General features: G+C 48.3%; 1 protein-coding gene across 5 annotated transcripts in view; it reads left to right on the plus strand.

Annotated features, from left to right (window-relative positions):
• adck1 (aarF domain containing kinase 1) overlaps positions 1 to 20,243 on the plus strand; it is a 905,505-nt gene that overhangs the window by 584,709 nt on the left and 300,553 nt on the right. For all 5 annotated transcript variants that reach the window (XM_070879623.1, XM_070879622.1, XM_070879626.1 and 2 more), the window contains one exon: positions 6,357 to 6,506. In XM_070879623.1, the coding sequence (XP_070735724.1) occupies positions 6,357 to 6,506 (150 nt within the window). The remainder of the gene's footprint in view (positions 1 to 6,356; positions 6,507 to 20,243) is intronic.

The following is a 20,243-nucleotide window of genomic DNA, read 5'->3' on the forward strand; positions in this document are numbered from 1 at the left end:
GCAGACGAGAGTGTGCGAGAGACGAAGGCTACTGGGCATTCCAGGCCGTCAATCCATTGCGAGAGCACAACACCCATGGCGGTGCCTGATTCATCTGTGGTGACATATGTAGTGGCATTCGGATCAAAGTTCGCGAGGATAGGATGGGATGTGATTTTTTCCTTAAGCACGATGAATGCCTTAGCCTGGGAATCTGTCCATTCCCAAGGGACGTCCTTGCGCAGCAACTTACGAAGTGGTTCGGCAATGTGCGCTTAGTGCGGGACGCACTTCAGATAGAAGTGGCAAGTGTCAGGGAATGATGAAAGTTCTTTGATGTTGGTATCCTCCTGCATTCGCTGGATCATGTCACCCTTGTGCTGTGACTCTGTAGCCCTGAAAGTTTATTTCTCCAGCAGCGAATGTACACTTACCGGCATTGAGTGTAATGTTATGTGTAGCAAGTCTAGCCATAACTGCATGAAGTCGCTGGTCATGTTCTTCCATTGTCCGTCCATGGAAGACGATATCATCAAGCAGATTGAGGACTCCCTCTATGCCTGCCAGCATAGTAGTGACAATCTTCTGAAATGCACTTGGTGCAGAAGATAGTCCGTAGGGCATGTGTCGATACTGATATAGACCATCATGTGTCGTGAATGACGTGAGCGGTTTGCTGTCCTCCGCTAGGGGTATTTGCAGGTAACTGCGACGCATGTCGAGTTTCATAAAAACTATGAGCCGTGGAATTCTGAAGACAGTTTGTCGATGGTAGGAAGAGGGTACTTGTCGGCGATGATGGCCTTGTTGACCTCTTTCAGGTCGATACATGGGCAGATCTCCCCATTTTTACACCAAGCAATGAGATCCAGGGTGAGGAGTCGATGCTCTGAATGATTCCCTGAGATTCGAGCTGCGTTAATTCTGTGCATACTTGGCCGCGAACTGCGAATGGGAGACGTCGAAGTCACTGCGTAATCGGTTTGACGGAAGGGTCAACGCGGGGGCGATGGCAGAATTTTGTTGTCACTCCAAACCCTGTGACGATTGAGGAATATTGCTTGTTTATATTTCTATCCTTACTACTAGGGGAATCAAGGGGTATGGTGAGAAAGCAGGAATGGGGTACTGAAGTTGCATGTTCAGCCATGAACTCATTGAATGGCGGTGCAGGCTAGAAGGGCCGAATGGCCTACTCCTGCACCTATTTTCTATGTTTCTATGTTTTTCTAAAGTCCACAGTGTACACAGGTGTGCCGGTTGGGTCATAAACTTTGAACCCAAGCTTGTCAAAAAGGTCAACACACATGACGTTTCGTCCCTTTGTGACATGAAAGGAAAAGCTCTCCAATGTTATGTCCTTGTAGTATATTGGGACAAGTATGACCCCAATTACCTCAATTTTGGAGTCGGGGTATGCATGTAGAGTGGAAGTTGCGGGTTGCAGTTGACAATGCGTGAAGTGGGTTTTGTACACAGCCTCGCTCAATATGGAGACTTTGGCTCCAAGGTCAATGAGGAGGCAGCAGGGCATGCCATCAATGGTTACCTCACAGTCCTTGAATTTGCCCGAACCGATGTGCGAAATGTCACTAACGGTGTAAACCATACTGGGTTTATCACTATCGGGGTTGTCGACATGTCGAATATGCTGCGATGAGCGACAGACTCTAGCAAAATGGTTCCTTTCACCACATGCAGAGCATTTCTTCCCACACACAGGACAGTTAGGACTCTTTGCTGAGTGTGATTTGTCCCCACAGTTAAAACAGTGGAAGTTAAGCCCGCGATCCACAGTGGGTGGCTTATTACTCGCCCTGGGTCTCTGCTGTGATTTCCGCTTTGGACAATCGCCTTGCACAAGGGCAGTAGCTGCTGTCTGCTGCACAGGGGGAGCAGGGGATCTGATCGCTGTTGAATCGGAAAGCGCTGATTTGATTTGGATGGCCAAATTGGTTGCTTTGTCCAATGTCAATTTGTCATCCTCCATTAGCAAGCGTTCCCGAATGCGGGGGATTGTTGTTTTCTCAATAATGTGACCCCTGGTCATTTCCTCTGTGAGTGCTCCAAAGTTATACATTGCGGCCAGTTCAGTTAATGAAATTATATACTGTTTGATTGGTTCATCGATCCCTTGTCCCCTTTGACGGAATTTACATCTCTCCATTATGATACTTTTCTTTGGCCCAAAATATTTCTCTAGCGCGCTTACCGCTTTGTTGTAGGACTCCGTGTCTTCGATTTGGCCAAAGATGCATTGGCCTTTGGTGCTGAGGCAGTGGATAAGTATTGCACGATGGCGAGCTGGTGTTACGTTGTCGCCGTCTAACCCTCTCGCCGTGATGTACATAGACAAACTTTTTATCCAACTCGGCCACGGAATTGGAGGGTCCCCGGGTGTGGAAAGGAAAGGCGGCGGGGGGGTGTGTGTGTGGCGGGGGGGCAGTAGGGAGATTAATTTGATTCATCCTCGTCGCCAAATTATGTTGTGTAAGTAAATAAACAGACTAACTGAAATAGGAGTAATGAAACTTACTGTCTCCTTTATAGCAACTCCCAAAATGGTGTCCCAAAACCAGCATGTTTGTAGCATTGTGTGAATAGCTCCCGCAGAGTCCTAATGCCTGTCTACTGTCCTGTAACAAACAGAGTATGAACACAACAGTTATCATTTCCCCCATGTTATCATTTCCCCAATCTACTCGGAGCTCCGACACGGCAAGTGAGCCCCAGGTCGGCAAAGGAAGAAATGCTTCAAGGGCATCCTCAAAGCCTGTTTGGGAAAAAATGAAGTATCCCCACCGACACCTGGGAATCCCTGGCTCAAGACCACTCAAAAGTGGAGGAAAAGCATCCGGGAAGATGCTGAGCATTTCGAGTCTGTTACGCCGAGAGCAAGCTGAAGCCAAGCGTAAACAGCGAAAGGAGCGCAGGGCAACCCAGGCCCCCCCATGCACCCATTCCTTTAACCACCATCTGCCCCACCTGTGGCAGAGACTGGGGCCCGCATTGGACTCTTTAGTCACCTGAGAACTCATTTTTCGTGTGGAAGCAAGTCATCCTCGACCCCGAGGGACTGACTATGATGATGATGATTAATCGCTGCATTGAAGCAGTGCAGACAGGAAGTGATGCAAACATTGTGCACGGAGGAAGTGTAACCCACAAATATTCCAAAGGGAGAAACCTGCACATTGACTGGTATGTCTGAAACTGCCTTTGTTCTGTTGGTTCATTCTTTATACCCACTTTCACTGCATGTTGAATTCTCTCGCTAAATGTTGAAGTTAAGAATGCCAAATGAAAATGAGGAAATTGGGAAATGCTTTTTTTTAGGACATTGATAGAAATGTGGAACAGGGTACCAGGCAGCGAGTGTAAGCTACTTGGAATGTTTTCTTATGTTAAAGGCGCTATATTAATGCAAGTTGTTTTTGTTGTTGTATTCCCTTGAATTTAGAAGGTTGAGGAATAAAATCAGAAAACACTTCCTCACACAAGAGTAATTAAAATCTGGAACTCGTTCCCCCCAAAAGCTGTGAATGTTGCAGGTCAAGTAAATTTTTAAGATCGATAGAGTCTCGAGTCTAGAACTCGGGGCCATAATCTCAGGATAAGGGATCAGCCATTTAAGACTGAGATGAGGAGGAATTTCTTCACTCGGAGGGTTATGAATCCCCGGAATTCTCTTTCGCAAGGAACTGTGGATACTGAATCAGTGAGTATATTCAAGGCTGAGAGCTATAGATTTTTGGACTCTAGGGGAATCAAGGGATAAGGGGATTAGGCAGGAAAGTGGAGTTGAGGTTGAAGATCAGCCATGATCTTATTGAATGGCGGAGGAGGCTCGAGGGGCCATATGGCCTACTCCTGCTCCTAATTCTTATGTTATTTTTATTAGGTAAAGATGATGTGGAGCAAAGACAGGTACATTGAGCTTGAGGTACAGATCAGCCGTGATCTAATTGAATGGTGGAGTAGGCTTGAGGGGCTTAATGGCCTACTCCTTTTTCTATGGGGCTTAAATTTGTTCGTACCCCAAACCGGGCGTGTTATATATGTATACAATAGATATACTCTCTGTGTAGTCACTGTATAGTTGCATAAGATGGAGATTTGTTTACCGGAGGTACCATCAACAAGGTTCACACTGTACACACTATGCTGGCACCACTAGAGGGTGCAACTGTTGGAGGCCCAGGGGTCACCTGTACACCACAGGTACCCGGGTACAAAAGGGAGTCCACCATGTGGTATCCTCATTCTGGAGTTATATTAAATGGACTAAGGTCAATAAAGTTCAAGTACAATACTTTGCCTCGTGGAGTCATTATCAGAGCATCTAAAGACATAAAGGGCGTGATTTCTGTCAGCAGGCAGCGAAGATGTGCCGGAACAGAGTGGCATGTCAACGAACTCAATTCATCATCAAATCTCATCAACCTAATGTAATCGGGCCCAGAATCAGCCTGCCTGTCGGGGCCTTATCGATCTCTACCTCCACCCCCGCCAAGGTCCAAGGGTAAGCCTGGGAGGGGTGGTGATCAGGAGAGGCCCCTTCAAGGACTGCTGGTTAGGCTGCTCAAAACCCAGAGCTTGTGTATGACAAGCTTTGACAAGGGAAAACGAATTCGACAATCCAGGTCAGAAATGGGCGCAGGAGCCTCATTTCAATACTCAAACGAGGCCCGCACTCATTTGGTCCACCGGGGTCGCCTAAATAAAGGCGCCAACCAATTTAGTCACGGCCTGAGCAGCTGTGCAGATTGGGCGCGGGTCTGCGCATTGCTGGGCGCAGTGATCTTAATTTTAGGCCCTAATGTTCTTATTCAACAGGCAGTTACCGCAAGCCTTTGTAACTATCAATTTTTAAAGAGCGGGATCTTTATGATCACAGTCCATCCTTAATATTGGACTTGTCATGTAGATTGACACAGGCATCCACAGTCTATGCATGAGCTTTGACAACAACCATCTCCCTGCATGTCATGAAGATGAATTTCCTGGACACGACTGTACCAATGGAATCCTGGACAGCTCCCCAAGGAAACCATCCTCTTCCTGCTCGCGCCCCCCTCCTCTTCCATCTTATTTTCCAATGCTCCAAAGCATTTGTTTGAGGTCAGTGCTTAATTGCGGACTCAAATCAAGAGTGAAAAGTGCTGATTCTGAGTAGAGAACATTGCGTGAAAGCCGGCCATGACATTGCCTAAAGTTAGGGGCTGGCGCGATGGGCCTTTCCATTAGTGTTTCTGCTGAGGTTCTGCTTTGAGGTGACGGAGGTGAGCATGGCGACGTCATCAAACTTGGCTCTCGTTCCAAACAGGCTCGCTTTGCAAACTCATTATCATTTGGAAACAGGCTCGCCGACCCTGTGGGCTTGGCCTGGGGTCTCCAGGAATCGAAGATTCATCTCGAGGATACTGCTGCGAGCAACACCCAGGGAGAGAAATCATAGGGGCATTTCAAAAAGAGAAATTCAACGTTTTTTTTCAGTTTCTTTGAACACTTGTTATTAGTTATGAAAATATTAGCGATGATGAAAAAAGAATGTGTGACTGGACGAGGCGAGTGTTCAGGTGATGAAAGTTTCAGCGATATGTTGAACCAGAGTTGGTATCCCAATTTTCAGATGTTCATTGTTCTTTCAGTTTCTTCGCGTGACTGTTGTTCCATAAATAGCCTGCATCTTTCAAGTGCATCGTTGATGATAGTGGGGATGACAGAAGTAGTTCTTCATATAAGGCAGTTAATCGTAATGGTTGTAACATTGTTCCATTTACACTCTTGAAAGAAAGAAAGACTTGCATTTATGTAGCTCCTTTCACGACCACCAGACGTCTCAAAGCACTTTACAGCCTATTAAGTAGTTTTTGGAGTGTAGTCATCTTCCACCCTTGAGGATGTAGTTTGGGTCCTTCATTGAAACACCTGTGAACTCATCCTTTTATGGCGTGGAAGCAAGTCATCCTCGTTTCGAGGGACCACCTATGATGATGAGGTTAGTAGGGAATGCAGCAGCCAACTTGCGCACAGCAAACTCCAACAATGACCAGATAATCTGTTTTTTGTGATGTTGATTGAGGGATAAGTATTGGCCAGGACACCGGGGATAACTCCCCTGCTCTTCTTCAAAATAGTGCCGTGGGATCTTGACTTCTGGCTGAATTACAGTTCCACACGGACTCTCCAATTCCTGGGAGGCTGTCCTTTATGTCTCCTTGATGTTTCAGCCTACTCTGAGACATACTACTCAAATGGCAATAAACCAAGAGAAGGAAGGATTTTGACCCTGTGATAAAAAAATCTTTACTGAACATGACAGCAATAACTAAATCTACTGTCACATTTCGCTTTTCATTTTTTTTGTCTTGCAGATTTCTCGAAATCTGGGGAAGCTGTACAGTGAAATGATCTTTGTAAATGGCTTTGTGCATTGTGACCCACACCCAGGCAACGTGTTGGTGAGGAAGTCCACTCGAACCAATAAAGCTGAAATCGTGTTGCTGGACCACGGATTATATCAGGTGGGCACTGACTTATTTTGACGTTTGGTTCAAGTCTGTGCTGCCAAGTGAGATAGGGCTGAGTGAAAAGGTTGTGGGCTCAAGTCCCACATAAGAATTTGATCAAATCCATCATTGGCGGCCATGCCTTCAGCTGCCGAGGCCCTAAACTCTAGAATTCCCTCCCTAAGCCTCTCCGCCTCTCTACCACTCTCCTTTTAAGATGCTCCTTAAAACCTACAGCTTTGTCCAAGCTTTTGGTCACCTTTCCTAATAGCTGTTTATACATAAGATATACATATAAGATTAGAAACATAGGGCCCAAGTTTCCACAGGATAAAAAACGGGCGCCCCTCCGAGCTGGGCGCCCGTTTTTCGCGCCGAAAACGGCGCCAGAAAAAAAACGCGCTATTCTCAAGCGCTCTGCAGCTCCTTGTCTGTTTGGCGCGGGGCGGAGCCTAAACTCGCGCCGATTTTGTAAGTGGGAGAGGGCGGGTACTATTTAAATAAGTTTTTTTTCTGCCGGCAACGCTGCGCGTGCGCGTTGGAGCGTTCGCGCATGCTCAGTGTGAAAAAAAACATTGGCACGCGGCCATTTTTGTAGTTCTTTGTAGCTGTTTAATTTTTGAATATTTTTTAATAAAACCACATTGCCATCAGCACTGAGGCTTCCCTTCTCACTGTCTCCTTCCCCTCCCTCCCCTCCGCGGCAACAAGCCGCTGTCTCCTTCCCCTCCTTCCCCTGCGCGGAAACAAGCCACTGTCTCCTTCCCTTCCCCTCCCTCCCCTCCGCGGCAACAAGCCGCTGTCTCCTTCCCCTCCCTCCCCTCTGCGGCAACAAGCCGCTGTCTCCTTCCCCTCCCTCCCCTCCACGGCAACAAGCCGCTGTCTCCTTCCCCTCCCTCCCCTCTGCGGCAACAAGCCGCTGTCTCCTTCCCCTCCCTCCCCTGCGCGGCAACAAGCCGCTGTCTCCTTCCCCTCCCTCCCCTCCCTCCACGGCAACAAGCCGCTGTCTCCTTCCCCTCCCCTCCCTCCACGGCAACAAGCCGCTGTCTCCTTCCCCTCCCTCCCCTGCGCGACAACAAGCCGCTGTCTCCTTCCCCTCCTTCCCCTCCTTCCCCTCCCTCCCCTCCGCGGCAACAAGCCGCTGTCTCCTTCCCCTCCTTCCCCTGCATGGCAACAAGCCGCTGTCTCCTTCCCCTCCCTCCCCTGCGCGGCAACAAGCCACTGTCTCCTTCCCCTCCCTCCCCTCCGCGGCAACAAGCCGCTGTCTCCTTCCCCTCCCTCCCCTCTGCGGCAACAAGCCGCTGTCTCCTTCCCCTCCCTCCTCTGCGCGGCAACAAGCCGCTGTCTCCTTCCCCTCCCTCCCCTCTGCGGCAACAAGCCGCTGTCTCCTTCCCCTCCCTCCTCTGCGCGGCAACAAGCCGCTGTCTCCTTCCCCTCCCTCCACGGCAACAAGCCGCTGTCTCCTTCCCTTCCCTCCCCTGCGTGACAACAAGCCGCTGTCTCCTTCCCTTCCCTCCCCTGCGTGACAACAAGCCGCTGTCTCCTTCCCCTCCCTCCACGGCAACAAGCCGCTGTCTCCTTCCCTTCCCTCCCCTGCGTGACAACAAGCCGCTGTCTCCTTCCCCTCCCTCCCCTGCGCGGCAACAAGCCACTGTCTCCTTCCCCTCCCTCCCCTCCGCGGCAACAAGCCGCTGTCTCCTTCCCCTCCACGGCAACAAGCCGCTGTCTCCTTCCCCTCCCTCCCCTCCGCGGCAACAAGCCACTGTCTCCTTCCCTTCCCCTCCCTCCCCTCCGCGGCAACAAGCCGCTGTCTCCTTCCCCTCCCTCCCCTCCGCGGCAACAAGCCGCTGTCTCCTTCCCCTCCCTCCCTCCGCGGCAACAAGCCGCTGTCTCCTTCCCCTCCCTCCCCTCCACGGCAACAAGCCGCTGTCTCCTTCCCCTCCCTCCCCTCCGCGGCAACAAGCCGCTGTCTCCTTCCCCTCCCTCCCCTCCGCGGCAACAAGCCGCTGTCTCCTGTCTCCTTCCCCTCCCTCCCCTCCGCGGCAACAAGCCGCTGTCTCCTTCCCCTCCCTCCCCTCCGCGGCAACAAGCCGCTGTCTCCTTCCCCTCCCTCCCCTCCGCAGCAACAAGCCGCTGTCTCCTTCCCCTCCCTCCCCTCCACGGCAACAAGCCGCTGTCTCCTTCCCCTCCCTCCCCTGCGCGGCAACAAGCCGCTGTCTCCTTCCCCTCCCTCCCCTCCGCGGCAACAAGCCGCTGTCTCCTTCCCCTCCCTCCCCTCCGCGGCAACAAGCCGCTGTCTCCTTCCCCTCCCTCCCCTCCGCGGCAACAAGCCGCTGTCTCCTTCCCCTCCCTCCCCTCCGCGGCAACAAGCCGCTGTCTCCTTCCCCTCCCTCCCCTCCGCGGCAACAAGCCGCTGTCTCCTTCCCCTCCCTCCCCTCCGCGGCAACAAGCCGCTGTCTCCTTCCCCTCCCTCCCCTCCACGGCAACAAGCGCTGTCTCCTTCCCCTCCCTCCCCTGCGCGGAACAAGCCGCTGTCTCCTTCTCCTCCCTCCCCTCCACGGCAACAAGCCGCTGTCTCCTTCCCCTCCCTCCCCTCCGCGGCAACAAGCCGCTGTCTCCTTCCCCTCCCTCCCCTCCGCGGCAACAAGCCGCTGTCTCCTTCCCCTCCCTCCCCTCCGCGGAACAAGCCGCTGTCTGCTTCCCCTCCCTCCCCTCCGCGGCAACAAGCCGCTGTCTCCTTCCCCTCCCTCCCCTCCACGGCAACAAGCCGCTGTCTCCTTCCCCTCCCTCCCCTGCGCGGCAACAAGCCGCTGTCTCCTTCCCCTCCCTCCCCTCCGCGGCAACAAGCCGCTGTCTCCTTCCCCTCCCTCCCCTCCGCGGAACAAGCCGCTGTCTGCTTCCCCTCCCTCCCCTCCGCGGCAACAAGCCGCTGTCTGCTTCCCCTCCCTCCCCTCCGCGGCAACAAGCCGCTGTCTCCTTCCCCTCCCTCCCCTGCGCGACAACAAGCCACTGTCTCCTTCCCCTCCCTCCCCTGCGCGACAACAAACGGCGGTTTTCTTCGAACGATGGCTGAAGCACTTTCACACAGGTAGGAAGATGGTTTATTTAATCTTTTCTTTGCTTATAAATGTTTATTCAGGTTGGATTTATTTGTATAATATTTGTAGAAGTATAAATAAGGATTGATTGTAGAATTTAATGAGTTCCCTTCCCCCCCCTTCCCCCCCCACCTCGTTCTGGACGCCTAATTTGTAACCTGCGCCTGATTTTTTAATGTGTAGAACAGGTTTTTTCAGTTCTACAAAAATCTTCACTTGCTCCAGTCTACTTTAGTTTGGAGTACGTTTTCACTGTGGAAACTTTGAAATCAGGCATCAGTGGCCGGACACGCCCCCTTTTGAAGAAAAAATTCTGTTCTAAAGTAGAACTGTTCTACCTCACTAGAACTGCAGAAAAAAAAATGTGGAGAATTGCGATTTCTAATAGTCCGTTCTCCACCAGTTGCTCCTAAAAATCAGGCGCAAATCATGTGGAAACTTGGGCCCATAGACATAGAACAGAGAAAATAGGTGCAGGAGTAGGCCATTCGGCCCTTCGAGCCTGCACCGCCATTCAGTGAGTTCATGGCTGAACATGCAACTTCAGTACCCCATTCCTGCTTTCTCGCCATACCCCTTGATCCCCCTAGTAGTAAGGACTTCATCTAACTCCTTTTTGAATATATTTAGTGAATTGGCCTCAACAACTTTCTGTGGGAGAGAATTCCACAGATTCACCACTCTCTGGGTGAAGAAGTTTCTCCTCATCTCGGTCCTAAATGGCTTACCCCTTATCCTTAGACTGTGCCCCCTGGTTCTGGACTTCCCCAACACTGGTCCGGGTCCAGGGGGGGGTCTGTGGGCGGCGGGTCCGAGGGGAGTGGCGGGTCCGGGGGCAGCACGTTCGAGTCCGGTGGCGGGTCCGGCGAGGGGGTGGCAAGTTCGGGGGGGGGGGGGTGGGTTAGGGGGCAGTGTGTCCGGGGGGGTGGCAGGTCTGGGGGAGGCGGCAGCAGGTCCGGGGGGGAGGGGGGCGGCGGGCGACGGGGAGACATGACCATAAAAAAAGAACAGCAAACCAGCATGGAGAGAGAAACATAGAAACATAGAAAATAGGTGCAGGAGTAGGCCATTCGGCCCTTTGAGCCTGCACCGCCATTCAATGAGTTCATGGCTGAACATGCAACTTCAGTACCCCATTCCTGCTTTCTCGCCATACCCCTTGATCCCCCTAGTAGTAAGGACTACATCTAACTCCTTTTTGAATATATTTAGTGAATTGGCCTCAACAACTTTCTGTGGTAGAGAATTCTGATTCTGAGATTCTGAGGGGGATTGACAGGGTAGATGCTGAGAGATTGTTTCCCCTGGCTGGAGAGTTTAGAACTACGGGGCACAGTCTCAGGATAAGGGGTCGGAATTTAAAGGCTGAGATGAGGAAGAACTCCTTCACTCAGAGGGTTGTGAATCTTTGGAATTCTGTACTCTAAAGTGCTATGAATGCTGATTATATTCAACAGATAGATTTTTGGACTTTGAGGGAATCAAGGGGTATGGAGATCAGCTGGGAAAGTGGAGTTGTGATCGAAGATCAGCCATGATCTTTTTGAATAGAGGAGCAGGCTCAAGGGGCCATATAGCCTACTCCTGCTCCTAATTCTTATATTCTAATGTTCTATATGTGCCTTGGTGTGAATCTTTTATTTGATAATGCTCCTGTGACATGCCTTGGGATGTTTTACTACGTTAAAGGCGCTATATAAATGCAATTTGTTATTGTTGGATGTGAGGGGTGACCTTTGGGTGGCACGTTAAACTGAGATCGTGTCCACCTATTCAGGGGGACCTATTGTTCAAGAGAAGAGCAGGGCGGTCTTCTGGTGCCCTGATCAATATTCTTCACTCCAACAAACAAACAGAGTATCAGATTATCAATCTCACAGCTGTTTGTTGGATGTTACTGATGCAAGATGGCTGCTAGGTTTACACACATGACAACAGTCACTGACTTTCTCCAGTGGTTGATTGTGTGAAGGTCTTTCAGTTGTTCTAATGCTGGTGTAATGCCACTATATTACACTAGGTGTCAGCTTTGGCTCAGTGGGTAGCACTCACGCCTCTAAGTCTGAAGGTTGTGGGTCCAAGTCCCACTCCAGAGACATGAGCACAGAAATCTAGGCAGATATTCTTGTGCAGTGCTAAGGGAGTGCTGCATTGTCGGAAATACTGTCTTTTGCGTGCGAGGTTAAACTAAGGCACATCTGCCCTCTCAGGTGGCTGGAAAAGATCCCATGGCACTATTTGAAGAAGAACAGGGGAGTTCTCCCTGGTGTCCTGGCCAATATTTATCACTTATCCAACATCTGAAACTGTACACAATGGGAGTATAAGCAATACAACAAGTTGCAATAATATTGTCATGTATCCTACATGGCTACTGTTGGTACTATCACAAGGTGTGCCACCAGAGGGCACAGCAATGGAAAATTCAGAGGTTACCTGTACAGGTGTGTCTGGCCTAGTATAAAAGGCAGGCCACCAGGTGTGATCCTCACTCTGGAGTTAACTAATAAAGGACTAAGGTCAAGTGCAACACACTGCCTCGTGGAGTCATTGTTAGAGCATCTAAGGACACAACAAACTTAATGTAGTAAAATATCCCAAGGCGCTTTACAGGAGTGTTATCAAACAAAATTTGACAGCGAACCACATCAGGAGATATTAGGACAAGTGACCAAAGGCTTGGTCAAAGAGATACTATTCAAGAGAAGAGTTCTTTCTGTTAAGGAGCCTCCGAAAGGAGGTGGTGAGGATTAGGGAGGGAATTCTAGACTGGAGCAATAAAAATCGGGGATGCGCAAGAGGCCAGAATTGGAGGAGCGCAGAGATCTCGGAGGGCTGTAGGGCAGGAGGAGGTTGCAGAGATATGGCGGGGAGTGGGGGGGGGGGGATGGCAGGCCACGGAGGGATTTGAAAGCAAGGATGAGAATACATAAACTATACACAATGCATGCACCATAAATAAGTTGCAAAGACAGAGAGAGGGAGACAGAGGCAACAACAAGGATGGCGGGCGGGGAAAGAGCAAGAATAAAGCTGGCAGACGAGTGTTCCAAGCAGCGCTCACAGTTGAGCAAATTGCCAATAACTATTTGACAGAGTGTGGCACAAACCACAGATTGGATTCTGAAGCAAGGTTACTGATACCTCCATAGTTCTGTCGTGTTGAATGACATTTAAAATTGTCTGAACAGCAACAAAAAATAAAAGTGTTGTGTCTGCCCGAGTGTTCTGCTCTTGGCAGTTAACTGGCCAAGGCAGTTGCTGCTTGGCCCGCTATCCCTCCTGCTATGAGTTTAGGTTACACGGGCTTCCCTTCACTGTCATTAGATCCTCCAGAATGACTGACTGTCCACAAAGGTTGGGGCAGTGGCTTGTCTCACAACTGTTTTTAAAAAAAAAACACTATAATCCGATGACACGTAATAAATGCTGCGAATACACTGCAGACCTGTCAATGTTTTAGTTGTTGAGGTTTCATCCGCCTTTCAGTCACTGACAGACCTGCTGCGGCAAGAGCTATTTATGGAAGTACAATAGACGGAGGATGCAATAGGTTTGATGGATTCAGTTCTTTTCACTTCCCTTCGAATTCCTTTGTTCTTTCTTCAGCACCATCCGAATTGGACAGGGCCAGTTAGCACTTCGCCAGCTCTTCCTGGGAGATGCTTATTTAAATGCCTGTGTTACCTTAACAGAAGAAATAGGAGCAGGAGTTGACCCTTGAGCCTGCTCCACCATTTAATAAAGATCATGGCTGATCTGATCCTGGGCTCAGCTCCACTTCCCTGCCCACTCTCCATAAACCTTTATTCCCTTATCATTCAAAAATCTGTCCATCTCCACCTTAAATATATTCAATGACCCAGCCTCCACAGCTCTCTGCAGATTTACAACCATCTAAGAGAAGAAATTTCTCCTCATTTAAGTTCTAAATGGGCGACCCCTTATTCTTAAACTATGCCCTCTAGTTCTAGATTCCCCCACGAGTGGAAATATCCTCTCTGCATCTACCTTGTCGAGCCCCCTCAGTATCTTATATGTTTCAGTAAGATTATCCCTCATTCTTCTAAACTCCAATGAGTATAGGCTCAACCTGGTCAATATTTCTTCATAAGTCAACCCCTTCATCTCAGGAATCAACCTAGGAATATAGAAAGTTCAAAGGTAAAATTAAAAAGGATATTAGGAATGTTAAGAGAGAGCATGAAAAGTTTTTGGCAAGTAAAATTAATGAAAACCCAAAGATGTTCATAAATATATTACGAGTAAAAACTAAAGAAAGGGTAGGGCCTATTAAAGACCATGAGGGTAATCTCTGTATGGAGGCGGAAGATGTTGGTAGGGTTCTTAATGAATACTTTGCATGTTTTCACAAAGGAAAGGGACAATGCAGATGCGACTATCGAGGAGGAGTGTGAAATTGTGGATGAAATAAACATAGTGAGAGAGGAGGTATTAAAGGGTTTAGCAGCTTTGTAAGTGGATAAGTCCCCAGTCCCAGATGAAATGCATCCCAGGCTGTTGAGCGAAGCAAAAGATTAAATAGCAGAGGCCTTGACCATCATTTTCCAGTCCTTTTTGGATTTAGGCATGGTGCCGGAGGACTAGAGGACTGCTAATGTGGTACCCTTGTTTAAGAAGGGAGAAAGGGATAGACCGAATAAATACACGCCCGTCAACCTAACCTCAGTGCTAGGAAAATTATTGGAAAAGATCCTGAAGGACAGAATAAATCTACATTTAGAAAGTCAAGGATTAATCAGGGTCAGTCAGCATGGATTTGTTAAGGGAAGATCGTGTTTAACTAACCTGATTGAATTTTTCGAGGAAGTAACCAGGAGGGTTGATGAGGGTAGTAAGTACGATGTAGTGTATATGGACTTCAGCAAAGCTTTTGATAAGGTCCCACATGGCAGACTGGTCATGAAGGTAAAAGCCCATGGGATCCAGGGCAAAGTGGCAAGTTGGATCCAAAGTTGGCTTAGAGGTAGGAAGCAAAGGGTAATGGTTGATGGATGTTTTTGTGACTGGAAGGATGTTTCCAGTGAGGTTCCGCAGGGCTCAGTACTGGGTCCCTTGCTTTTTGTGGTATACATCAATGATCTAGATTTGAATATAGGGAGTATGATTGAGAAGTTTTCAGATGACACTAAAATTGGCTGTGTGGTTGATAATGAAGAGGAAAGTCATGGACTGCAGGAGGATATCAATCTACTGGTCAGGTGGGCAGAACAGTGGCAAATGGAATTTAATTTGGAGAAATGTGAGGTAATGCACTTGGGGAGGTCTAATAAGGAAACGGGATACACATTAAGTGGTAGGCCACTTAGAAGTGTAGAGGAACAAAGGGACCTTGGAGTGCTTGTTCACAGATCCCTGAAATTAGCAGGCCAGGTGGATAAGGTGGTTAAGAAGGTATACGGAATGCTTGCCTTTATTGGCCGAGGCATAGAATATAAGAGCAGGGAGGTTATGCTTAAATTGTATAATACTCTGGTTAGGCCACAGCTGGAGTACTGCGTGCAGTTCTGGTCGCCATATTATAGGAAGGACGTGATTGCACTGGAGAGGGTAGAGGAGACTTACGAGGATGCTGCCTGGAATGGAGAATTTTAGCTATGAGGACAGATTGGATAGGCTGGCTTTGTTTTCCTTGTAACAGAGGAGGCTGAGGGAAGACCTCACTGAGGTGTATAAAATTTTGAGGGGCGGAACATAGTGGATAGCAAGGGCCTATTTCCCTTGGTGGAGGGGTCAATTACGAGGGGGCATAGTTTTAAAGTGGTTGGTGGAAGGTTTAGAGGTGATTTGAGGGGCAGCTTCTTCTCACAGAGGGTTGTGGGGGTCTAGAAGTCACTGCCTGGAAGGGTGGTGGATGCAGAAACCCTCACCACATTTAAAAGGTACTTGGATGGACACTTGAAGTGCCCTAAATTGCAGGGTTATGGACCGAGAGCTGGTAAGTGGGATTAGACTGGATAACCTCTTGTTGGCTGGCGCAGATACGATGGTAAGTACTTCAGGGAATCGAATAGGGCCAGGGTGATGATCTGGACTAATTTTGATCGCCTGGATGGGTCGGAGAGGAATTTTCTCAGATTTCTTTTCCTAATTGGTCTGGGTTTTTATCTGTTTTTCCCTCTCCCAGGAGATTACATGGCTCCGGTTGGGGTGAAGTGTAAAATGTTGCGATGCACGGGGTATCGCAGTTGTGTGGGGCAGACTGGTTGGACTGGGTGCTCTTTACCTTTCAGCCATTGTTCATTGTTCATAGGGTTATATGTAACCTTCAGCGCTGCTGACCGAGGGCCGTGTGGCTCTTTGTCGGCCGGCGCGGACACGATGGGCCGAAATGGCCTCCTTCTGCGCTGTAGATTTCTATGTGTTCTATGAACTTTCTCTGAATTTCCTCAGGAAACCAAAACTGTACTCCAGTTAACATAGAAACATAGAAAATAGGTGCAGGAGTAGGCCATTCGGCCCTTCGAGCCTGCACTGCCATTCAATGAGTTCATGGCTGAACATGCAACTTCAGTACCCCATTCCTGCTTTCTCGCCATACCCCTTGATCCCCCTAGTAGTAAGGACTTCATCTAACTCCCTTTTGAATATATTTAGTGAATTGGCCTCAACAACTTTCTGTGGTAGAGAATTCCACAGGTTCACCACTCTCTGGGTGAAGAAGTTTCTCCTCATCTCGGTCCTAAATGGCTTACCCCTTATCCTTAGACTGTGTCCCCTGGTTCTGGACTTCCCCAACATTGGGAACATTCTTCCTGCATCTAACCTGTCTAAACCCATCAGAATTTGAAACGTTTCTATGAGGTCCCCTCTCATTCTTCTGAACTCCAGTGAATACAAGCCCAGTTGATCCAGTCTTTCTTGATAGGTCAGTCCCACCATCCCAGGAATCAGTCTGGTGAACCTTCGCTGCACTCCCTCAATAGCAAGAATGTCCTTCCTCAAGTTAGGAGACCAAAACTGTACATAATAGTCCAGGTGTGGCCTCACCAAGGCCCTGTACAACTGTAGCAACACCTCCCTGCCCCTGTACTCAAATCCCCTCGCTATGAAGGCCAACATGCCATTTGCTTTCTTAACCGCCTGCTGTACCTGTATGCCAACCTTCAATGACTGATGTACCAGGTCTCGTTGCACCTCCCCTTTTCCTAATCTGTCACCATTCAGATAATAGTCTGTCTCTCTGTTTTTACCACCAAAGTGGATAACCTCACATTTATCCACATTATACTTCATCTGCCATGCATTTGCCCACTCACCTAACCTATCCAAGTCACTCTGCAGCCTCATAGCATCCTCCTCGCAGCTCACACTGCCACCCAACTTAGTGTCATCCGCAAATTTGGAAATACTACATTTAATCCCCTCGTCTAAATCATTAATGTACAGTGTAAACAGCTGGGGACCCAGCACAGAACCTTGCGGTACCAAACTAGTCACTGCCTGCCATTCTGAAAAGTACCCATTTACTCCTATGCTTTGCTTCCTGTCTGACAACCAGTTCTCAATCCATGTCAGCACACTACCCCCAATCCCATGTGCTTTAACTTTGCACAGTAATCTCTTGTGTGGGACCTTGTCGAAAGCCTTCTGAAAGTCCAAATATACCACATCAACTGGTTCTCCCTTGTCCACTCTACTGGAAACATCCTCAAAAAATTCCAGAAGATTTGTCAAGCATGATTTCCCTTTCACAAATCCATGCTGACTTGGACCTATCATGTCACCTCTTTCCAAATGCACTGCTATGACATCCTTAATAATTGATTCCATCATTTTACCCACTACTGAGGTCAGGCTGACCGGTCTATAATTCCCTGTTTTCTCTTTCCCTCCTTTTTTAAAAAGTGGGGTTACATTGGCTACCCTCCACTCGATAGGAACTGATCCAGAGTCAATGGAATGTTGGAAAATGACTGTCAATGCATCCGCTATTTCCAAGGCCACCTCCTTAAGTACTCTGGGATGCAGTCCATCAGGCCCTGGGGATTTATCGGCCTTCAATCCCATCAATTTCCCCAACACAATTTCCTGACTAATAAGGATTTCCCTCAGTTCCTCCTCCTTACTAGACCCTCTGACCCCTTTTATATCCAGAAGGTTGTTTGTGTCCTCCTTAGTGAATACCGAACCAAAGTACTTGTTCAATTGGTGCGCCATTTCTTTGTTCCCCGTTATGACTTCCCCTGATTCTGACTGCAGGGGACCTACGTTTGTCTTTACTAACCTTTTTCTCTTTATATATCTATAGAAACTTTTGCAATCCGTCTTAATGTTCCCTGCAAGCTTCTTCTCATACTCCATTTTCCCTGCCCTAATCAAACCCTTTGTCCTCCTTTGCTGAGTTCTAAATTTCTCCCAGTCCCTGGGTTCACTGCTATTTCTGGCCAATTTGTATGCCACTTCCTTGGCTTTAATACTATCCCTGATTTCCCTTGATAGCCACGGTTGAGCCACCTTCCCTTTTTTATTTTTACGCCAAACAGGAATGTACAATTGTTGTAGTTCATCCATGCAGTCTCTAAATGTCTGCCATTGCCCATCCACAGTCAACCCCTTAAGTATCATTCGCCAATCTATCCTAGCCAATTCACGCCTCATACCTTCAAAGTTAGCCTTCTTTAAGTTCTGGACCATGTTTCATTCTCCATCCTAATGCAGAATTCCACCATATTATGGTCACTCTTCCCCAAGGGGCCTCGCACAACGATATTGCTAATTAATCCTCTCTCATTACACAACACCCAGTCTAAGATGGCCTCCCCTCTAGTTGGTTCCTCGACATATTGTCTAGAAAACCATCCCTTATGCACGCCAGGAAATCCTCCTCCCCCGTATTGCTTCCAGTTTGGTTAGCCCAATCTATGTGCATATTAAAGTCACCCATTATAACTGCTGCACCTTTATTGCATGCACCCCTAATTTCCTGTTTGATGCCCTCCCCAACATCACTACTACTGTTTGGAGGTCTGTACACAACTCCCACTAACATTTTTTGCCCTTTGGTGTTCTGCAGCTCTACCCATATAGATTCCACATCATCCAAGCTAATGTCCTTCCTAACTATTGCATTAATCTCCTCCTTAACCAGCAATGCTACCCCACCTCATTTTCCTTTTATTCCATCCTTCCTGAATGTTGAATACCCCTGGATGTTGAGTTCCCAGCCATGATCATCCTGGAGCCACGTCTCTATAATCCCAATCACATCATATTTGTTAACATCTATTTGCACAGTTAATTCATCCACCTTATTACGGATACTTCTTGCATTAAGACACAAAGCCTTCAGGCTTGTTTTTTTAACACCCTTTGTCCTTTTAGACTTTTGCTGTACAGTGGCCCTTTTTGTTCTTTGCCTTGGGTTTCTCTGCCCTCCACTTTTCCTCATCTCCTTTCTGTCTTTTGCTTTTGTCTCCTTTTTGTAGAAGCAGGATTTCCCTGCTTTTATACTCTATCCCTCTTGCAATAAAGGGCAACATTCCATTTGCCTTCCTGATTACTTGCTGTGCATAGAAACATAGAGCCTGCACCACCATTCAATATGATCATGGCTGATCATGCAACTTCAGTACCCCACTCCTGCCTTCTCTCCATACCCCCTGATCCCTTTAGCCGTAAGGGCCACATCTAACTCCCTTTTGAATATATCCATCGAACTGGACTCAACAAGTTTCTGTGGTAGAGAATTCCATAGGTTCATAATTCTGTGGGTGAAAAAGTTTCTCCTCATCTCGGTCCTAGATGGCTCACCCTTTATCCTTAGACTGTGACCCCTGGTTCTGGACTTCCCCAACATCCGGAACATTCTTCCTGCATCTAACCTGTCCAATCCCGTCAGAATTTTATATGTTTCCATAAGATCCCCTCTTATTCTTCTAAATTCCAGTGAATATAAGCCTAGTTGATCCAATCTTTTTTCATATGTCAGTCCTGCCATCCCGGGAATCAGTCTGGTGAACCTTCGCTGAACTCGCACCCCCTCAATAGCAAGAATGTCCTTCCTCAGATTAGGAGACCAAAACTGCACACACTACTCGAGGTGTGGTCGCACCAAGGCGCTGTACAACTGCAGTAAGATCTCTCTGCTCCTATACTCAAATCCTCTCGTTATGAAGGCCAGCATTCTATTTTCTTTCTTTACTGCCTGCTGTACCTGCATGCCTACTTTCAATGACTGATGTACCATGACACCCAGGTCTCATTGCACCTCCCCTTTTACTAATCTGTCACCATTCAGATAATATTTTGCCTTCCTGTTTTTGCCACCAAAGTGGATAACCTCACATTTATCCACATTATACTGCATCTGCCATGCATTTGTCCACTCACCTAACCTGTCCAAGTCACCCTTCAGCCTCTTAGCATCCTCCTCACAGCTCACACTGCCACCCAGCTTAGCGTCATCTGCAAACTTGGAGATATTACATTCAATTCCTTCGTCTAAATCATTAATGTATATTGTAAATAGTTGGGGTCCCAGCACTGAACCTTGCGGTTCCCCACTAGTCACTGCCTGCCACTCTGAAAAGGACCCATTTATTCCCACTCTTTGCTTGCTGTCTGCCAACCAGTTCTCTATCCACGTCAATACATTACCGCCAATACCATGTGCCTTAATTTTGCACACTAA

This window comes from Pristiophorus japonicus, chromosome 4 (assembly GCF_044704955.1).
Source record: "Pristiophorus japonicus isolate sPriJap1 chromosome 4, sPriJap1.hap1, whole genome shotgun sequence".
NCBI classification, from domain to species: Eukaryota; Metazoa; Chordata; class Chondrichthyes; family Pristiophoridae; genus Pristiophorus; species Pristiophorus japonicus.